At 33.9% G+C, this 22,710-nt stretch overlaps 1 protein-coding gene across 5 annotated transcripts in view; it reads left to right on the forward strand.

The window, feature by feature from the left end:
- The window catches only part of CDK18 (cyclin dependent kinase 18), a 1,544,265-nt gene extending 1,531,966 nt beyond the window's left edge, over positions 1–12,299 (forward strand). For all 5 annotated transcript variants that reach the window (XM_044076818.1, XM_044076817.1, XM_044076819.1 and 2 more), the window contains one exon: positions 11,553–12,299. In XM_044076818.1, coding sequence (XP_043932753.1) covers positions 11,553–11,587 — 35 coding nt within the window. In that variant the 3' untranslated portion in view covers positions 11,588–12,299. The remainder of the gene's footprint in view (positions 1–11,552) is intronic.
- Positions 12,300–22,710: the final 10,411 nt, after the last annotated feature.

Raw genomic sequence — 22,710 nt, forward strand, 5'->3', positions numbered from 1 at the left:
AAACATATCACATACCTTCACTCCCTACTAGATGGAGACATACACCCAAACCCTGGTCCTAACCATACCTCTACCACTGATAATTGTACTCTTATTACCAGTAGCTCCACAACCCCTTCCAAGCCAGCTAACTCTCTCCTTATAGCACATCTTAATATACGGAGCATTAATAATAAAATCCCACACCTATATGCCCTCCTAGATGTCCACCAATTAGATATCCTATGCCTATCTGAAACTTGGCTTAAACCTTCAATCAAAGATAACGAAGTAACCCCTCCAGGATATAATATCATCAGAAAAGACCGTACTACTAAAAAGGGAGGAGGGGTCTCTATCCTCCACAAAACCAAACTACAAGTCAGCACCATTGACCTTAACCCACCTTTAGACAATAAAGCTGAAATACTCATCACTAAACTTCAGGTCAACCCTAGTAAAGCTATTAATGTCATCTGTTTATACCTTCCACCAGGAAACAATATAAATACCCTTGAAAATATCCTGAATTTTATTACTATCAACCTCCCACAAGAAACTATAATTTTAGGAGACGTCAATATTGATTGGCAGTCCTGTAATAGTATACACCCTTCCACCCATATTAACTTATATGGCTTTACACAAACCATTAACTCCTCTACCAGAACTCACAAACCGAGCAACAAAGAAACTACCTTGGACTGGATACTCACTAATAATCCTCTACAAACCTACAAAGTAGGGACCCTCCCAGATGATCTAAGTGACCATTCCCTAACCTACTTTATTAGATCTGAAACCAACCTCACTCTTCCCAGCACTGCCAGAACTGTTCGTTGCAAAAACAATTTAACCATGATCTATTCCTGACAGAACTTAAACAATGTAATTGGACACCACTAAAATATCTTCCACTTGATGAAGCTGTATCCTATTTTAATACTACATTCTTAACCATCCTGAACCACCATGCACCATTACACTCTATTAGATGCAAAGCTAAACCAGCACCCTGGCTCTCAAATACTACAAGGCATAAAATCCGTTTGAGAAACAAAGCCTGGGTCAAATGGCGTTCTACTAAAAATCCATTAGATCACTTAATTTTCAAACAACTAAGAAATATTACTAAAAAAGCCATAGTGCTAGATAAACAGAACGTTTACCTCCAAATATAGCAAACCCATCAAAATAAACCTCAAATGTTTTGGAACAGTATCAACAAACTTCTTCACCCAGGACATTCAACCACCCCTAACCCTCTAGGCTCCAACCCAGATAATCCCATTCACACTGCCACCTCCTTTAATTCCTTCTTTACCAATGCCATCCAATCTCTTGCCAGCCATCTTTCACCTGACATCACAAATCTGCTTAATTCATCTCTAAGTCCTCCTCCATCCTTTCAAATACAACCAGTGTCTACTTCCAGTATATGCTCACTTCTACTAAAACTTAAACCTTCTACCCCTTCTGCTGACCAACTCCCAGGAGAATACCTCCAAACTGGAGCCAAATCCATTGCCTACCCTATATCTATCCTTATCAATAGAACGATTAGTGAAGGAAATATCCCGTCCATCTGGAAAATTTCTTATATTATTCCTTTACACAAAGGTGGGAACTCTAATGAATTCTCGAACTTTTGTCCTATAGCCTTGCTATCTCCTCTGGCAAAAATTATGGAAAAATGTATACAGAAGCAACTTCTAAACCACCTTCTCCAAAATAAGCTACTGGCAAACTGCCAACATGGTTTCAGACCTCACCACAGTACCACCACAGCCCTGCTATCATTTACAGATTGTATTAACAATAATCGTAACAACGTCTTTCTTTCCTCTGCAGTGTTCATTGATTTATCCAAAGCTTTCGACATGGTTCATCACCAGCTGCTCTTGCATATTATGAAATCTCTATCACTAGACCCATTAGCCATCAAATGGTTCAACTCTTACCTTGATAACAGAAAACAAGTGGTTCTCTGGCACAATAATCTTTCTAATCTCCTCCCCATCTCCCTTGGTGTCCCTCAGGGCTCCATATTAGGGCCGCTCCCATTTTCCATCTATATTAATGATCTTCAGTCAGCAATTCCACATTCAACCTGCATTCAATACGCAGATGACTCCACTATTATCTGCTCAGCTACTTCTCAAATTGAACTGCAGACCATCACCCAGAAAGCATTTAATACTGTTGAACTATGGTTTACAAACCGCTGCCTCCTACTAAATCCAAAGAAAACTAAACTGCTACTATTCTCCCCAACCCGCAAGTCCACCCCTACACATTTTACACTCACATCTAACAATGGTACTACTATCTCTCCAGACCTATCTACCAAACTCCTAGGAATATCTATAGACAACAACCTCAACTTTGACACACATATTAACAGTACTATAAAACAGTCAACAAGAAACTTGGATCCCTCTATAGAATCAAACCCTTTCTTACTCCAGCAGCCAGGACTGCTATAGCCAGAACTCATCTCATCTCTACACTACTCTATGCCTCACCCATTTATACAAACCTTTCTAAAACCAACATTAACAAATTGACTGTATCCTATAACAATATTGCCAGATTTGCTGCTGCCACTCCTTTCCATACCCATCACTGTCTAAATCTTAAACAACTTGATTGGTTAGAGTTTCCACACCATCTGCACTTTTCACAGCTTACTATTGCCCACAAAACACTGTATCAACCCTCCAATACTCCTATACTTTCAAGCCTACTTACCCTCTACCACAATCCTAAAAACTTACACTCTTCTAATAAACTTCTGTTTAACACCTGTAGATCCAACAATTTAGCAGGTGACTCCCTCTTCTGTAATACCATTGGTAAGCTATGGAATCTATTACCCACTGAACTCACAGCTCTCCCCTCTCATACACATTTCAAAAAGAAGCTCAAGCTTTATTTCATGACACACTGGCTATGTTCCTGTTCTATCCCTGACTAACTGCTGTTTCTTCTCACTAATTACCTCCTGCCTCAACTAGCTTTCCCTATGAGATCTGCTTATTATGTATCTTTGACTGAATTCTTCTTATATACACCTGTATCTCATCATTGATTACTGCTCTGGCCATGCTTATTGGTAGTATAGCAGTTAACATTTCAAAAAAAAAAAAAAACATAAACTGTTTTTCCCCTATTCTTTTCAAATCTGCTCTAATCTTAATTGTCTTTGTATACAACTTATTGGTACTTCTTTCTTGACTGTATTTTGCAAATGTTCTTTTGTATATTTTTTCAAGTCTGTACTTAATTTTGGTTCTTATTGTATATTGTTTCATTGTATATTGCTTGTTGTATTGCACATGGAGCTTTTCTCCCCGGGCCTCTACTGAAAATGGACATGTATCCAGCTAGACTAGCCCGGTCAACAAATGTAAAATAAATAAAATAAAATAAATACATTTCTTATCCTTAGTTGCATAACTTTAATTTTGCAATCAACAAATTGTTTACAGTTGTGCATGTGCAGCTACGTCTTCATCCAAATCAAATTTGTTAATTATATATATTCAACATAATACAGTTTTTCTTTATCCATTAACTGAAACCAACATATCAAATTATTTTCTTTGAAAGTAATCACTGTCGATAAGTTTAAAATGGAAATATAATTTTGAGTAAAAGCTGTTGGAAAGAAGAGGGGAAAGAATTCTTTATACATTGGATTTCTGTAAAAAAAAATTCTCAAAGTACTGATTGTAATGGAGATATAAGAAGAGTTAATTATTTGATTAAAATTGTTTAAGAAATATTCTTTTAATAACCAGAGCAAGGAATTGCTTCAGATTAAATAATAATTTTAATGTTTAACACAGTTGGATTGTATCCAAAACTTCCTTGAAAATCTTTCCACTTAGCAGTATAGTAATTGTTTGCTATTGATTTTATGATAGATGATAGAGAATATAATTCTAAGTCTGGTAAACCAATACCACCAACAGACCAGTCTCTAATATGATGGTTTAAAGCTATTCTGGGTTTCTTAGGAAACCACAAAACATTTAAAATTAAGGGATTAAACTCTTTTATACAACTTTTAGGAGGAGGAAGAAATAATGATTGTATAATATATAATATTTTTGGTAAGATCATTTTGATTATGGAAAGTCTCTCGTCCATTGTAAAAAATGTGATTTATTTATAAGATTCTCCACAGAAGTTAAACTATTGTTATAATTAATGATTCTTACTCTGTTAATGATTTTAAGATTGTAGGGGATAAGAGTGTATTTCCAGGAGGGAGGGACATTTACTAATTATTTAACTAACTTAAAAACGTTTAAGTAATACAGCTATGGCTTCGTTTGGCATTAACTTATAGAGTTCAGGAATAATGGCATCGTTACCAGGAGCCTTGTTAGGTTTTAACTTAATTTGAGCTTTTAATTCAGAAATTGAAACAGGTCTGTCAATAACTTTAATCTTCTCTTCAGTTCATTTTTTTCTTAGTATAATTTCATATAAACATTTTAATTTTTACTTGAATCCATAGTTGGATTATTGTTGCACTAAAATGATTTCTAAATTATGTCAGAATGTCTTCTAATACAGTGACCTCCTTTTTTTCTTAGTGGAATATATTTCCTTAATATGATTAGATTATTAAATATTTTGTTCTGATAGCCAACTTATGTATAGACTTAGGATTGACAGAGAAGTTAACTATTTAATTATTTCCAAGTTAATCACAGCCTTATGATTTAGGATTTCCAAATATTTGTCGTTTAGATTTTTTAACTCCTTAACCAAATTTGTATTTGCTTTCTGACTATCAAATTTCAGTTTGTCTATTTTTTCTTGTAGGTCAATTAGTTCTTTGTTCCATTGTTTTTTTCTTTTGGGCATACAATGTTATAATTCTACCATATAAATATGCTTTTAAAGCATCCCATAAATATATCTCAGAAATGTCCTTTGTATAATTAATTTCAATAAAGGTCTGAGTTTCTTTTATGAAAAAATCTTTGAAGTATTTTAAATTGGTTATATAAGCAGGTATGTGTTTAATAGGAATACTATAACATTTTAGAAGTAAATCAAAAGTTATCATAAATTCCAAGTAGTAATTATAGGTTTGAATCACTTTCCAAAATCAAGAACTGCTTATTAGACTGTTAACTCTCTCTCTCTCACTATATATATATATATATATATATATATATATATATATATATGTAAATATCTATATAAACAGTAATAATAGACACCCCAAAAAGTTACTTTCATTACTAGTAAACAAACATTTATATAACCCTTCATATCCCATATGGAGTTTAAAACTCCCTGTTTGAACAGCAGAGCTATCCAAACATTCCTACCCATCAGCAAAAGTGAGACAACATCCTCTCTGCTGTTAGAGTGAAATTTTCCTTACATAAGAAAAAGAAAATGATATTTAAGAAGCCTGTCATATGTATTATTAGTATTTATTCCAAAAATATTAACAAAGATTTGTATGTATGAGAGGAAAATATCATTTTGATACTAATAATTTAATTGGAAAAGATCCCCCCCCCCATAAAGGCTTTTCTGGCAGGAAAAGTCTTAAATGCCATTATGGAATACAATTATTTACACATAGTAGCCTACAGCTAAACTTCTAGGTAATCAGAAATTCCATGATTAGATTTTATGATACAAAGGCTAAAGCTCCTGAAAATCAGTAAAAAATATGTTGAACTAGTATAAGAACTACTAACTATATAACTTTTCTAATTCATGTTTAGTGTCAAAAGTCAAAATGATTTATTAGATGTCAAGAAAGTATTCACCTTTTAAATCTCACCTAGAAATAACTGTTCAGGTCTTTACTGTATTGAATTCTTAAGCACTTATTTACAGCTACAATAAAGGATTTAAATATCAATGTTAAAGTAAAATAAAATAAGAGAAAAAGATATTTATTCACTTAAATGAACAGCAGCAACTATAAGAACATGGGTTCCTAAGCTAAAAGGAATGTAATCCATGTTCACTGCACTTTAGAGACCAATTAACAAAATAAAGTAATATAAAAAAGGAGAAAAAATCATTTATAGTAGATTATCAAATTACTGTTTGTTTTCTTATCATAGTTATAGTAAAGTGGATATATGTTGTCTTCAGTATTTAAAGTCATGTAATGCAATAACCTCATACTTAGCTTTGCATAGATAATCGCCCTATTTGCTTGATTGACAGCCAGAAGCAGTTTTCGTCACCAACACTCATTACTACTAGTGGAAAACATCACATGAACTTGGCTGGAAGATTAAATTAATTAAAAATAAAGGACGAGATGATAGTCAGCAATCGACTCTAGTTTGGAAAGCTTGAGCACTAAGATGCAAGATCTCACTGCTTGTCCATCAGTTCAAACATATTTACCCCTGTGTCCTCCAATGCATTTCTGTCCTCCTACCCAACCCAAACCCTAAATCTAAAAACAAAAACACCTCACATCACCGTTATCACAAAACCATCCACTAACAAGTCCAAGGTCAAGCTAAGGGGAAAAAAAGGGGAAAAGGGAACACCGCAATAGAAAACAAAACTGTTCTTGGAAACAATTTTTAACCCGGGGATCCAAAACTTCCTAGACTCACCATACAAGCCATAAAAATCATAGCACATATTCAAGAACAAGTCAATACATATCACTATGCAGCTGATCATATCATTAGCAGTTCAAACACACTCACTCACCAGAAAAAAATATAAAACAGTTCACTTTGGGAAAACAGAGATCAGAAGTATATGACAGAGAAAATAAACAAGTTAATGAAGTATGACCTCAACATTAGTGACACTAAGATTATAACAAATAAAAACTATGTAATGTGTTAATTTTAATGTTAAATTGTTCCATTATAGATGACCACATAAAATAAATATTAATTTTGTAAAAGAAAGGGAGACCCGGATTATAAGCAATTGACAATGGAGAAAACATGAGTATTAGTAGTAATATTAGCTATAGCTCTATCATGTTATTATAACTAGTCAAATAAAACTATTTTATGAATCTTAAGTATAAGATAATATCTAAAGTAAAGTATAAAGAAGTTAGCTTTATGAAGGATGTAAATGTAAAGAAATTAAATAAGCTAATTTTCCTTGGTGTAAAGACATCCGAGTCTCCCTTTGTTCTCATCACGATGTTAAATGAGGCAGGTTCAGTTATAATAGTGACCTAACAAAAAGAGAAGAAAAAGAAAAACAATCAAATCAATTTTTACATATTGACATTAAGGAATGGTTAAGTCATTTGTCTTTTAATTTTTTTCTTTTTTTCATTTATCTTCCACCGAGTCTTTCTGCTTGTCTCTTTAAGGCAACACTGTTCCAGTCCATATCCTCTGTTTGTTCAAAGATGTTATTTATTTTGAAGTATTATAAAGCTGCATCCAAATCCTCAGAGATTTTAGCTTCATCAGAAAGAAACATTTTTAGCCTGGCCAGAAACAATAAATTAACTTTAATTAGTTTTTTCTTCAGTTCTCTTATTAATGGAAGGAAACATTTTCTTTTGGAAATGACTGAGGTGGAGTAGTCATTGTCAAAATGAATAACCTTGTCTTCTATTTTAAGGGGAGACTTTGACCAAGCATTTTTAAGAATTAACTCTTTGTCCTGTGAGGAAAAAAATCTTACAAGTGTAGACCTTGAAAAAGTATTATTCCTTAAAGATGTTGCAACCAGAAGATTTGTGTGCTCTCTTGATACTGAATGACATTGCTTCAGGTAAAGGTAGTGCATTGGGAAGTCAGGATGTCAGAAAACTTGCCATGCTGTTTCCTTCTATTTTTTTCTTGTAAACCAAAGATTCTAGTATTGTTTCTATAAGACCTATTCTCCAGGTCATCAACTTTATTCAGAAGAATGGTATTTTGTTTAATATAAAATTAATATTATGTTAATCTTAATTTAGCCTCCCTTCCATGTCATTCCCAGAATTCTAGTTGCCAGATATTTGGACTTTTTTGCTGCTACAATGCTTCATGCATTTGGTCCATTTGTTTAGAGAACTTTTCTTTAAAATAATCAAGTTTTATGTCCATTTTTAAGGACAATTCCTGAGTATTAGTGAGAACAGACTGAAGTTCTTTTTTGAGGAATGAATCTTGAGATCTAGCTTTCAAATGAATCATTCCTAAGTTGTATGTGAAGATATATCTCCAGATAAAATTTGACAGGAAAATCTCAAAATACCAAAAAAAAATTTTGATAGTATTTTAAAGAGTGCTTTAATTTATATCCGTCTTCTTAAATAAAACTGTTAAGATAGTTTAAAATTATTTACTGTCAGAAATAGATAAAATAGCAGAGCAGAGAAATCTGCTGCTATCCTGTCAGCATCCTACCCATGCCCCCCTGCAACAGTTTTTCTCATGTACCATTGTTACAACTGATTTTCCAGTAATATTACACTACTGGCAATACTGATTTTTCTTGCATAGTTCAACCCCTGCTGTTTTCATAGAGTCATAGATTTTTACTAGGCTAATGACCCAAGCAAGGGCCATTATAACCCTAGCTGAGTTTTCCCAATATAATAATGATGTCCTGTGTCCAAATAAGACATTCAGGGCCTGGCACTGATAAGCTGTACATTTATTAATACATTAATCAACATACTTTAATGTATTTATTTAGTTATTAATAAATGCATTTTCATCATTATTTTACAAGTCATGATGGATAACTTCAACCCCTTTTTTCTGACTTTACTTAGTAGGGCTATCCTTTGCCTAAAATAGAAATGTGAACATGTTTGTATTAGATAAAAAGTGCCTATTTTACTTACTATTGAATAAGTTAGCTTTATAATTTACCACAAATCTGCTTGTTCTGATTCCATACCTATATAAGTTTTGTCTTGTATCTGCCTCATGCATATTTTTCACAGCCTATGATTCAGGTACCTACTTGGAAAGGGTGATACATGAAGACACAAACACTTGTATAAAGGGGAAAAAAAAGTCCTTATTTTGTTTGAGACGCCACTCATCCCCAATTTATACTCTCTTGTTTACAAACATCTGCTTTAGTTTTTTTTTTTAACAATTACTTTGCTGTACCTTTACTTTTTATTTATTCATTTGTTTGTTTGCTTATTGTTAGGAATATACATCTGAGGTAAATGTGTTTTTCAGAAGAGAACCAGTGAGAAAAGCTCCACAAAAATAAGTTATATGATTTAAAACATGCATATCAGTACAGCAGTGCTGTAACTGAACATCAGCACCCAGGTTATTGGTATTAGAAGGCTTAAACGAGGCGTACACAGCAAAAGCTTTGGTGAACTGAGTGATTATATCATAAAATTCAAAGATGTGGAAAGACGGGGCAGGTCAGAAGTAAGATATTGGGGAGAACGAAGGTGATATTCAAACAGTTACTAAAGCTTGTCAGTCCAGACATTTTTGCATTTGGGGGTTGAAACAAGCTAATAATGCTAGATTACTTGGAAAAAAAATAGAAGAAAAGACAGAGCAAGTTAATTATAAAGAAATGGAGAGATGCTCAGCCAGAAAAAGTTAGGTTTAAAGTATTTGAGTATATATCAGCACAGGTGAAACTAAGGGGTAGTAAGAAATGGCAGGAAGCTAATTAGCTACACAGTTTTGCTGGCAACTTATGGCAGAAGAGAAGCAACCAAGTACTTGGAAGGAAACAGAAGCTTTGTAGGGCAGCTTCTTTGTTGGAACAGTATAAGTACCTGCAACAATGTGAAGCAATGAAAAGAAGGTGACTGAGAGTAGTTCTACACAGCTGCATGAATAGTACTGGGTATATGACTAATCCATGAAATACAAGCCATCAAAATAAATGTTGCCAGAAAAAACATATCAAACACAATGCTAGTTGAAAGTACACTTCATCATATCCAAAACACCATGAAATCTACCACCAAATTTTAAAATCTTCCCAGCTACATTATAAAAACATAAAACAGTAACATAATACTTGCACTTCTACAACATGAATTTCAGAAAACATCCACTAAAAAGGGACAACCGCAATCACTGATACACTCCTCACAGCTACACAACTTCTTTCCCTAGTTTGTCAACACATGAGGACAAATCTTTTGAAATGATCAGTACAGAAGCATGAAAAAGCAGACCTAAGTAATAAAATAAACATTTAGCCAGTTCCTCACACTTCAGTAATAGGGGCAGTGCTCAGAAAATCTTGTTGTGCCAATAAGTACCATAAAATTAAAACTCAGAGCACATAATTTAAACAAAACTGCATGTCTCCACCCCCTGCTCAAATACACTAACAAAAGCATACTAATCCTTGATAAGGCAAAGTACAACTTAAGTACCATAAAAGGACAAACTATGCATTTCTCTTTACTTCTGTATACTAATTCTGTGGTCGAATAACAGTGACAAAAGAGAAATGTCCTCTTACATAGCTGTAGTTGACCTAATATTGGACAGATAAACCATGGTGTAATAAAAGCATAATTCAGCATCTTAGTGTCTAAACACCATTTACCGAAACAAAGTTCAACAAAATGCATTAATTCAAGAGTATCCCTCACTAGGCTAAATTCAAATTAGTTATGCCAGCCTTAAAATGAATACTGTCTCATCCATGGCCACTGAGTTCAGTGCTTCTTGAATAAGACAAAGGACTGAAGAGAACAAAAGTAAATTCAGTGCATTGGTATTTATTTTAATATTACAACAGTCTCTTTTTATTGCTCATATCTCTGACATTCATAAATACTTTACTATCGAGATAGAATGTTTTTGCATTTACAGACTGTCTGCAATATTGGGTAGTGTGTGTTCGGAAATGCTGAAAATAAGTTACAGTCTCAAAAGCCATCAAATAATGTGTTATTCCTAGGTTAAAACTAAAACAATATCAGTTAAGAAAATAATTGCATGTCATTAAGAATAAGTGAGATGTGTACATGGCTAAGTCCTTTGAGGATGATCTTCCACAATATGGAACAGTAAAGAATTCTTTTATGTGCATTTGTAATAAAGTTTTGTTTATTTTATTCCCTTGAGTTTGATGATGTTTTTCTTAGAACATCTCATGTTTTGTTAACAAAATGAGGCAAACTGTGTGTAGTCACTTATTCTAACCACTACTTCTGTCTTTTATAATACATAGTTTATTCCATTGATATTTACTTGGTGTAGTGCTCCTCCCCCACTTCCTCAGCTAGGAGGGCTGATTTCATCTGCTTCAGGATAAATGGCTTGTTTTCAAATGACTGACATTTCAGGATTGAAGATAGAGTGCCACTAGCTTTCAGCTTTTGGCAGGGACCCAACTAAATTAGGTCAGCTCTGTTCTAGGCATGACTGTTTGCTTTTAGCAGGGACCTGGAACATTTTTATAGCAAAGCCACTTATTGATCACTGGACTCCCCGTATTGCTGCTCATCTCTGAGGATCCCCAGATAATCACCATTTTTAACCGTCTATATTGAGATATTTGATTAGCTGCAGTGGAAGAAAGGGCCTGTCATTATCATATTTGGCTGATCAGCTGACCATATTTTCTTTCTTTTTTTACCTGTTTTTCAGCACGTGGGAAGAACAGAAGACAGAGCATATTTTAGACTGCCAAACTGGAGTCTACGATTTGCCTTTTCATCACCTCAAATGTGAACAAAGTATTGAGTAAGGACTGTTAAAACGTGTTTTATTTTCTCCTGCTGAGATGTCAAAAAAGTTGAACACAATATGGCTGGAGATATTGTAAGGGTTGGATGCTGCTTGTTAAACTTCAGCCCGCTAATGTAGTACAGCAGCAAAAGCAAAAGGCCTGTTTTAAAACGTGTTTTGGCACTAGTCAGACACCATACTGTGTACTACATGTCCACAAATCCGCATAACACGTATGTGACAGCCTGCTGTGAGATAATAAAGACTCATTAGACCCACAGGTGTTTAAGAAAAAAACTTGTACTCTGTTTACTCCTACAGTAATTTTTTGATGTAATTATTTTTTTCTGTGCCATATTATCCTCTGTCATTGGTTAATCTTTACTGATCTGTAGGCAAATGAAATATTTCTGATTTGGTTATCGTTAATAGGGAGCATCTTACCACTGTAATACTGTTATCTATTAACCAGTTGCATTTTAATTCATTGACTACGTAATTCTGTGAAATAGTGAGGCATACACTGCATTACAGCATTCTATAAATAATAGACATACTTACCAGTACAGGCAGTAGAAATTCCATGAGGTTTTATGAAAGGGCAAAAATGAGGCCCAGTAACAGAATGCGAGCCAAAAGTGTGTGTGTGTAGATATATATATATATATATATATATATAATGTGTGTGTGTGTGTGTGTGTATATATATACATATATATATATATATATATATATATATATATATATATATATATATGTGTGTGTACATATATATCTTTATATAAATACATATTGGAAATCATTATCTAATAGTTCCATGCGGTTCTTTATTAAATGTCCAGTGGTGAATTGGGGTGTATATGAAAAAGGCATTTTAATCCAAATGCTTTCGGTTTTCCAAAGTGAAAGTCCATGCTGAACTCCCGGACTCCATCCACCCGTACAGGGGCTAATAGACATGATCACAACACTTTGGAAGTCATTAACATATACATTCCTAACTCCTTGTCTGGTTGCTACTCTTTATTTTTACACAGTTTCAGGTGTTTGAAGATGAGATGTTTGGGAATGCAGTTTGTAAATGGCCAACCAGACCGTAGAGAATCCATGCATTTATGAATAACTCTACTGAATGTAAATCAAATAATTAATAAATTGTGCATATGTTATTTCAGAACTGCATTTTGTTTAGGGTCTTTAAGTGCTTTGTTTTTGCTGTGATTTTTACCACTCACTTATTATTACTTTATATTGTTAATGAGGAAGACTGCAGAATCTTTATACCTCATTTGTGGTCAGTAAGTTCACTGGTTAGTGCCAGAGACATTTGAAACATAAATGACCAATCTGTAAGACTAATTCTGCAGAGGGAAATTTATTACAGCTTCCACTACCATGGACCACCCTAGGTGGGCATTATGCATCTTGTCCCTGCTCTGTTAAATATCCCCCACATCGAAACCTGGAATCTCTACTTCGCTTGGCTGACCACAAACCTACAACCATGCATTGCATTGAATCCTGAAACTTCCTACTGCTCTGGACCAGGGAGCAGGCATTAAAGTGGGTCCTGCGGGGGAGGAGGGATGGGGGAACCTGGAGTCTGATATTGTCTATTTTCAGCTATCAGTAGTTTTGCAATTGAAATTCCAGGTTTCAACATTGGAATGCTAGCTCTTCCAATAGTAAACCATATATACAGACCAACACAAACACATGAAATGAAAAACAGTGCACAGATGCAGTAATTTAGCAAAAGAGAAATGTGAACCCATCACTCATAAATTCATAAACAGCATATATTTCAGTTTATTAAAGCAACTCATAAAGACCCCTCTCAGACCATGGTTTCACAACTAGTATCATTATTGCAAGATAAAATATTCAGACCAAAATATACTTTTTATAGGTAGCTTACTGAATCACATCATCATCAGCACCTACAGTAATCTAAATAAAAAATATTTTCCAACTTAAAATTTAGAAAAATATTATAGTGTCTTAACAAAAAACTACTACTGGAGCAAAGGAGCACACAAAACTGACTCAACATTCAACTGTAAAGCACAACAATTTAATACGCTTTTCATTTCAAATGTAAAGCACAATTTAATATTCTTTTTGTTCAGCAAATAGCTAAACTTCAGACAAGACAAGAAGAACCAAACAGAACAGCTTAATAATGTAACAGTAATTGATTTAACTCAATCATCCAATTATGTTAAAAAAGTCAACTCCCTCCCTATTCTTAACTATTAGACTAACTAACTTAAAAACACAATGCTTTAATACATTACAATAGTATTGATATTTTATATTTAATAAAAACATAAATTTTCAACCTTAAAACAATAAAATAAAATAAAACATACAATAACCATACTAGTTAAATAAGAAGAACCTCTAAAAAGTTCAATTTAATGGTAGACACCTCTACAAAAATAAATGGTGTAACACAATAAAAATACACAACCTAAACATCTGTGCAACACAAGAAGGACTCTCATACTACCGTGTTAAACTCTTCATCTTCAATATACAGCTCAATGAAATGTTTTCATTAATACCTGGGGCTCTATAAGACTGTAGCTTCAATTGCCATAGTAACTCCTGTCGCTCCAAAAGTAACTGGTAAGGACCACCTTTTATGTCTGGGGAAATCTGATCAAGCACTCTATACAAAAAAGAATGGGTAGGATTTTCATTAACATGCCTCGATAAAGCATTTTCCAATTTCTTCTTCTTAATAAGGTAAATGTGTTCATATATCCTATCTTTGAACTTCCTGTCAGTCTCACCTACATAAAATGCAGGACAAGACTGACAGGAAGCCAAATACACAACTGATTTAGACAGACAGTTGTATCTCCCCCTTAATTTATAGTTGTTACCACTGATTGTAACTGAAGTTCCAGTGGCTATGTACCTGCAGAAGTTACAAGCTTTACATTTAAATGTCCCTTCAGTTCTGTGTGACTCAACTTTCACTATTTCCACTAGACTCTTCAAATTTCTACCTCTCCTGTATATGACTGCAGGTGCACTACCTATCTTGTTAGTCAAATCTGTCTCAAAAGGAAACAGATTCCAGTTTCTACATAAAATCTCTTTTATTAAGTAAGCTTCTAAACTAAAGGGTGTAGTAAAGCTGAGTTTAAAATTACTGGCCAGTACATAGCCACTGGAACTTCAGTTAAGAAGAAGAAATTGGAAAATGCTTTATCGAGGCATGTTAATGAAAATCCTACCCATTCTTTTTTTGTATAGAGTGCTTGATCAGATTTCCCCAGACATAAAAGGTGGTCCTTACCAGTTACTGTTGGAGCGACAGGAGTTACTAGGGCAATTGAAGTTACAGTCTTATAGAGCCCCAGGTATTAATGAAAACGTTTCATTGAGCTGTATATTGAAGATGAAGAGTTTAACAGGGGTAGTATGAGAGTCCTTCTTGTGTTGCACAGATTTTTAGGGTTGTGTATTTTTATTGTGTGTTGCACCATCAATTTTTGTAGAGGTGTCTACCATTAATTTGAACTTTTTAGAGGTTCTTATTTAACTAGTATGGTTATTGTATGTTTTATTTTATTTTATTGTTTTAAGGTTGAAACTTTATGTTTTTATTAAATATAAAATATTAATACTATTGTAATGTATTAAAGCGTTGTGTTTTTAAGCTAGTTAGTCTAATAGTTAAGAATAGGGAGGGAACTGACTGTTTTTTTTTAACATAATTGGATGATTGAGTTAAATCAATTACTGTTACATTATTTAAGCTGTTCTGTTTGGTGGTTCTTGTCTTGTCTGAAGAAGTTTAGCTATTTGCTGAACGAAAAGCATTTTAAATTGTCGTGCTTTACATTTGAAATGAAAAGCGTATTAAATTGTTGTGCTTTACATTTGAACATTGAGTCAGTTTCGTGTGCTCCTTTGCTCCAGTAGTAGTTTTTTGTTTTTACAGTTTAGTTTGCTCGTTTTCAGTTATAGTGTCTTATCAAGAACACTTGCATAATATAAACAATTAAGCTCATTTTGTGGATAAGCAAAACAGGATTGTACTTTCAAACAATCCTTTTATTATCAGAAGGAGTATAAGGATGGGAGGTTGGCATAATGGTTAACGTGTTTATATTACAAAACACAAGATGCAGGGTTTGATTCTCACATGAAGTTATTGGCTAGGCTTAAAATGGCCCATAAGGGCAGTTAGCCTATTACTAATCTGTGAACATAAATTATTGGACTCTGCCCTCCTTAGCCTCCAAAGAAAAGCAATGCTTCCTTAATTCTTGCTAAAATTGTATAATGCCAGGTCAAATGCTCCTACTTAGTGACCCGGGAAATAACAGCATTCTATAAACCGCTCATAATTTGACTTTTATTTTTAAAACAAATTAATTTAAAGCTGGTTTATAGGTAGATCCCAAATTAATTACCCATATTTTTCTGTCATATCAAGCATTTGTGTGTTTTTTCTTTCTTTTTTTATTCCACATGGATCTATCTATATTGTCAACTCTCAAACACATAAAACTTGTATTCCTCTGTGCTTATAAAGACCACTCCTTTCGCTTTTATAATTAATATCACTTATGTGTAAAGTAACCTATCTTTACATGTTCGGAAGTTTGGCTAATGAAAGAGGCACTGTATGAACATATAACTATATACACAATCCATTCTGTGGCACTTGTTATAAATTGTATAATTTTAAAGGTTTACTGATCTAAAATACTTTGACTTGCATTTGTATTTACAATATGAACATCTTCCACAAGGCACGCAACCCATAGATTTTATTCACAATAACCGCTGACTGTTTTCTTAGAACCTTCGTTGTTTATACCAAGCCAAATGTTCACGTATTGTTCTGCCCCTTTGTAAACTGAACCTGAATTAATCAGTCAGAATATTACTAAAAATGGGTCACTTTCTTCAAAACATACTAATATTTATTCATAACCTGCTTGATTTTAAATGAGTTGCTCCCATGAGCTGTCTCAAACGTTACCATTCCGGATCTAAACTATATACCTTCTTTCAGATTGATATCTTCACAAATCATTTCTGTTTTCATTAGCAGCTGAATTGTAGGCACACACAACATCTGTTTTGTGATAGACTTGTTGCATAAACATGCTATCCAAAATGGTTACATTCTGTACAAAAGTCTTACGTTCACTACAAATCTTTCTGATTTGTAAAAACTGTCATTTAGGAATATTCTTTGTGACGTGTTTAGTGTGGCAACTGGAAGAGAGCAAGAATTAATTTCTCAAAATGGTTTCCGGTGTGTAAAGATCCATCCACTAACCTAATTATATTAACAGCCAAAAAAATCAGTCTTGAACATGTTTCTTCTAACTAAAATATTCAAAAGTTGTTAGTAAATTCAGTTCCTTCAGATGCCCCTTCTCTATGAGCCAGCAATCATCTAAAAGCATTTTAAACATATTCATCTATATTGTTATAAATTTCAATACAGTTTTTAGACTCGTTATATAGCAGCATCCACTTATCATAATATTGTGATAAATTATAAAAACACTTGAACAGAACACCATTTTTCAATAAGTACAGTGTTTTATGAGCTAAACACTGATTCAGCATATACTTTTTAACCCCAAGGAGCTATATTATTATTCAAATAAGGCTTTAAAAGGTTAATGTGTAATAACAGCATCATTTCGTCATAGTTGCAGTCAAACCCTGAAAGGATGATCTGATGATGTCATTTCCTGGAGCATGTTGTAGAACTTCCTGGATGAAATGCCATTATTTCATAGTGAGATCTGTTCATAAGAGTGCTGTTTTTCTTCGGTCACTAAATGACAGTAAATGACCTGGGACCTGATTTCAAAAGAAGTGCTTTCAGTGTTACTGGCTACTTACACTGTGAGCAACAGGCTGAGAGCAGGTGTTTTGGAATCAGGCCACTGGTGTAAGTCTGTTTCTAGATAGACCTTACACTGAAGTAAGTCACTTATGTTGAGAGCAAGTCTTTTGGAATTAGGGCAGACTTACACTAACAGCAACTCTTTTGGAATCTGGCCGCTGGTGTTACATGATTTTAATAAAACATGATGAAATACTGTTTTTATTTATAGGATATGGAAAGCAGAGTTTGATGATTTAAGACTTGATCAATGCACTCCTTTGGACAATGAAATGTTAATTTTAAAGTATAATCCTGTGTTGATAATTTACAAATAAGTTGGATTCTGTATAATATGCAAGGATTCTGAATGAGGCACTAAAGTTTTTTAAATTTTATGTTGGAAAGTTTTCTAATTTAGATTATTTTATAACAAGCACTTTGTTCTGATTCAGTTAGATGCCTATAAAAAGTATGTTTTGGTTTTAATGTTATATTTTATACTGGTGATGCTAGTAGTGAAACTTCATTTTGTGTGGTGTTAATTGATTTTTTTTTTTTTGACTGCTGGATTCATGCTTCCGTTTTGATGTATGACAATGCAGCTAAAGAGAACCATTAATGAATTAAGATAATAAGTGACAGGGCATGGTTAGTGATTTTCCATTTCCTCTCTATCTTCTATTAATGAGGCATGGTGCTGCTTTGCCTAGGTGGTTAGAAAGCCAGACTATTTAAGGTAAACTAGTGAGGTTGATAATGCCCGACAGTATTGTATTTCTGAGGCAGCATTATCTTAGTTTACTGCTGTTATGTACACTGCTGTCATATTAGACTTAATTTATTTTACCAGGATTTGAGGCTAACACACACACACACACACACACACATATATATATATATATATATATATATATATATATATATATATAATATATATAGTTACATACAGATGTGCACCTGTGAGTCTGTGTACTAACACATAGTAGAGTATGCAGTAAACAGCTGTGGCATATGCATTGAACAGCTGTTACCATATAACCCAGGTTTTGGTGAAGCCTGCCCCAGCAAATCTTGGCTGCATTAATATATATTAAGTACACCAGCCCTTTTGAAACAGCATAACCTTTTTGTACAGCAAACATTTTGGAGGCATACTTATTTTAGATGTCAAATGTTTTTTTCCCTCAGTTTTCAGAGCTTATTTCATATGTACCATACACAGAATAGGTGCCCAAAAATGATAAACTTGCACTTTAATTATTAAACTTCAGCATAGTTCCTCAAGTGGGACAAAATTCAGCATGCAGCAGCAGGGAACACAGGAGCTTTTGATGATCAAATTCTCTGTTGATCAGACCTGAAGTAGAAAAATATGTGGAGTAGAAATTACACAGACACACACACACACCATTGACTTACATTGAAAGCGTTTTCCCCACAGTCTTTTGATAAAGCAGTACACCAAACAGATGCAACTGTAATCATGAACCATATGCTTTGTGAAAGTGCCTTTTGAAAAAAAAAAAAAAAGTGTGAAAAAAAATGTGAAAGATTTGAATGTTTTTCCCATGCATGTGCCAAAAATCCTTATTCTGTACTATTAAATAATCTTTTGGTGAGTATCAAAACTGCCCAATGGTCTTTAGTCTAAGATTTCTATGGTGCATACAGTAGTGATTTCTCATGAGCTTTTTATTAGTTCAGAATCATCAGATCATTTTCATTATTTGGGGATGATTCTCTTATTACTCAACATGTCACAGTTTGCACGGACTCCCATTATTGAAAAGTAACATGTCCAGTTAGAATTTCCAAAACAATTTTCGTGGGATAGAGCTCTAATGCTTACAACTCGGTTTTGATAGTTTTTCAGTAATAGAACATTCTGAAGTTTTGACAGTGTACCAAATTATTTAGAAAAGTGCCACAGATGTATTATTTTATGAGCAAAAACTATTTTGCCATGAAGAGTGCCTGTCATTTGCAGTACTAAAAAAAACATAATTTTATACGCCCAATTGTCCATTGCAGATGGTGTGTGCCTTATTTATGATGTTTATTGTTGACATAATGTTGTCAGATACCACTTATATACTCTGAATTTTACAGATGTCCTTTAAACACACATTATAAGGGCACCGAAGGAAACACTACTACATGCCTGCAGCTTTCATGTCAAGATAAGCACTTCATATAACATGCCTTTTCACTGGCTTGGAAGAGGGACATTGAATCAAATTAATGCAATAGCAATGCCCTGTTTTTAAAAGCTCTACAAACTTTTATATGGGAGAAAAACTTTGGAACCTAATGTCCCAAAGAGAAACACTAGATAATTAAAAGATATGCTTTTAAAACAAGGTACAATTTAAACATATAAGAAAATGCAGCAATTCAGGCTTACCTGCATTTGGATAATATATTTCGCTGACAAAACAGACATATTTCCAGTTAGACTTCTCAGAGAGATTTGTCCCACATTCTCCCATTGATGGGTCTTTACCCATCACGTCCCTCTGTAGTTTAAAATAAGTCCGAGGAAATAACACCTCAGGATAACTGTCATTATCAGAGCATACTAACTGTTCTAATCAAACCAATATGTAATGTTCTGAGTACTGCTGGGACCAGCATGGAATGCTGTGACCTTACTATCATGAGATATGGCTCCAAAAATGTTGAAAAGCCACTGTATGTATTACGTGACATGTCAATGAGTGGTTCTCCAGTTGGAATCTCAACTTCGGTGCCTTCTGTGTGGAGTCTGACTGCCTTCCATGAATTTATGTGCATTTTTTCTGGGTGCTCTAATTTCCTTCCACCCTTCAAAGACATGCTGTAGATGAATGGGCATTCTACAAATTGTCCTCGGATGTGCTTTATAATTTCAGAGAGGCTCTTGCTTCCAAGCAATTAGCAAGTGTTTCTTGCTAACAGAGAGCTCTGCCCTAACTAATATTGTCATCCATTTCAACAAACCATAAAATGTTTCTTTTGCTAGTCATTTAAATGATATACATATAAATTTATCTTCTTTTACAATTTTGGCATTGGTGATTGTGTATCACAGCAGTAAACAAGAAATAATTTGATATAATTATTATTTCGGTCATTAAAAATATCAAGGCTTTTCATTATAATTAGTTCACAAACTAAATTGAAACTGTAATGTTTTTGTACTATTCTAAGTAATACTTGCACAGTTTGTTAATGTTTGTTAAAAATATATTTTTCTATATATTTCCAACTAGGCAGTAAGAAAGATGTGAAACGCCTCTGTAAATGGAGTTTTAAACTAAAAAACAGTGATGTATACAACATTATTCTGCAAAAATTATTTGGCCAAAACATTTCACCACCTTTTCTACAAAAATGTTATTTTTGGAGAAGTATCAAAAATAATAAGATATTACATTTTGTCGCTTGGAGGTTTGTTTGTTTTTAGGCAAAGCCAGTACTGCATCATTTGGTGTGCATGTCTTCCACAGATACTCTTATCAGAAAAGGTTTTAGCACAGAGCTGACCATTTTGTGTATGTATCTCTCTGTTGTTGTATGTATCTCACTGCCTTCTATCCTTTTTGTATAATTTTTGTGAGCACTACAATGGACTTGTATTGCTAGATCACAATTTACACTAGTATGTATTCATTCATGGTTTTCCCTCTCATCTTTTCCAGTTGTTGTACCATTCCCTAATTTCTGATGTACCAGCACTTTAGTCCCTATTCACTCCATTGTTCTTGATTCCTTTTTTCTAATTCTCCATTCTTGCATTTCCTTTTCTCTCTTGCTTTATCAGCTTACTTACCTTTATTGAATGTGTGCTTATCTCTTCCTGTCATTTTTTTCTTGTTTTTGGTTTTCTCTCTGATCTTTTTCTCATTGTCATGCTCCCAATAATTTTGTTTTATCCTAGAAGAGAGATCAACCAGGTGTATTTACAATCTGCACCCGTTTGACTCCTCTGATCAACTAATCCAGGCATGTGAGACCCTCAGACTTATTCTGCATTTCTGACCCCCAGAAGAATGTAAATAACTCTAGCAGGGCTCTCTTAATTTTGGTACAGTCCATTATTGCATAAGCATGTTATTTCCTGTGATTACAATAAATTATTTGCTGATTCATTGGTCAAGAAAAATAAGCAAGATTGTAGAGTTCTGACATGTTTACTTAATTATACCAAAACAAATATAACTGAGTGATTACTTAGTTAATATAAAAAAAGCCTTAGTTTGAAGTAAAGAAAAAATTAATCAAACTTCATTTTCCAAAACTCAAAAGCCTTTTAAGCTTGAATGTTGCCCAAACATTTCACTAACACTTTTTGTGTTCTGCTGCTTACAGTAGGAAAACCAATATATTAAGAACACTAAACCAGGAAAATCAGAAAAAACACAGCACGGGAACTGTAATCGCAACCACGTTATTTGTTTAATTTTTGTTTAATTAAAATAATGTGGTGGTGAATACAGTTCCCATGCTCCATGGTTTTTCTGATTTAAGAAGGGTTTCATGGCAATCTAACAGCAGACTGATGGTAATTGCAGTTGCTAAACCACCATGTTTAGAAGCAAATGCTGAAGGCTGGACATCAGCTAAGAAAAACAGCAAAAGAGCATTACAAGAGCTGTTTCTGTAATACAGTGGCTCATAGATTTGGTTTAACCACCCCCTGCTGTTATGAGATGGTACTGTTTTTGTAGGGAGTGCTTCTATTGTATATACATGCATTATCTGTATTCCAATGTATATGCCATGTCCAAAGCAGGAGAGCTGTAAGGAAAACATGGCAGTCGTAAACTGGATGACAATCTTATGTCCATCATCAGATGCTTCCCCTTGACTTCCTGACATACCTCTCAGCTGTCCAGATTTTCACAGAATGGTCTCTTCCTCATAAAACGTGTGGTTTTCCGGCAAATCACTGGTGTGACCTGAGAACTAAAGTCACTAACTAAAGACATACATTTGAGTTTAAGACTTCAGATCTTCAGAAAATGCATGTTAATACAAACCCTATCACTCTAGCAACTTTCTAAGTTTATAACAGCAATATTTAAAATATGTCCCAATTTTTGGGCCTTTGCTCCCCATTTTGTCAGGCTTTGTCCAGATTTCTTACACTAAGAGGTTGAGAGGGATGCTTCCTGACCTTTTTGGGCAGTTGAATGCAGTGGGTGTAGGTACCTGAAAAAA

Source organism: Protopterus annectens, chromosome 7.part0 (genome assembly GCF_019279795.1).
Source record: "Protopterus annectens isolate FY-2018-M chromosome 7.part0, PAN1.0, whole genome shotgun sequence".
NCBI classification, from domain to species: domain Eukaryota; kingdom Metazoa; phylum Chordata; order Ceratodontiformes; family Protopteridae; genus Protopterus; species Protopterus annectens.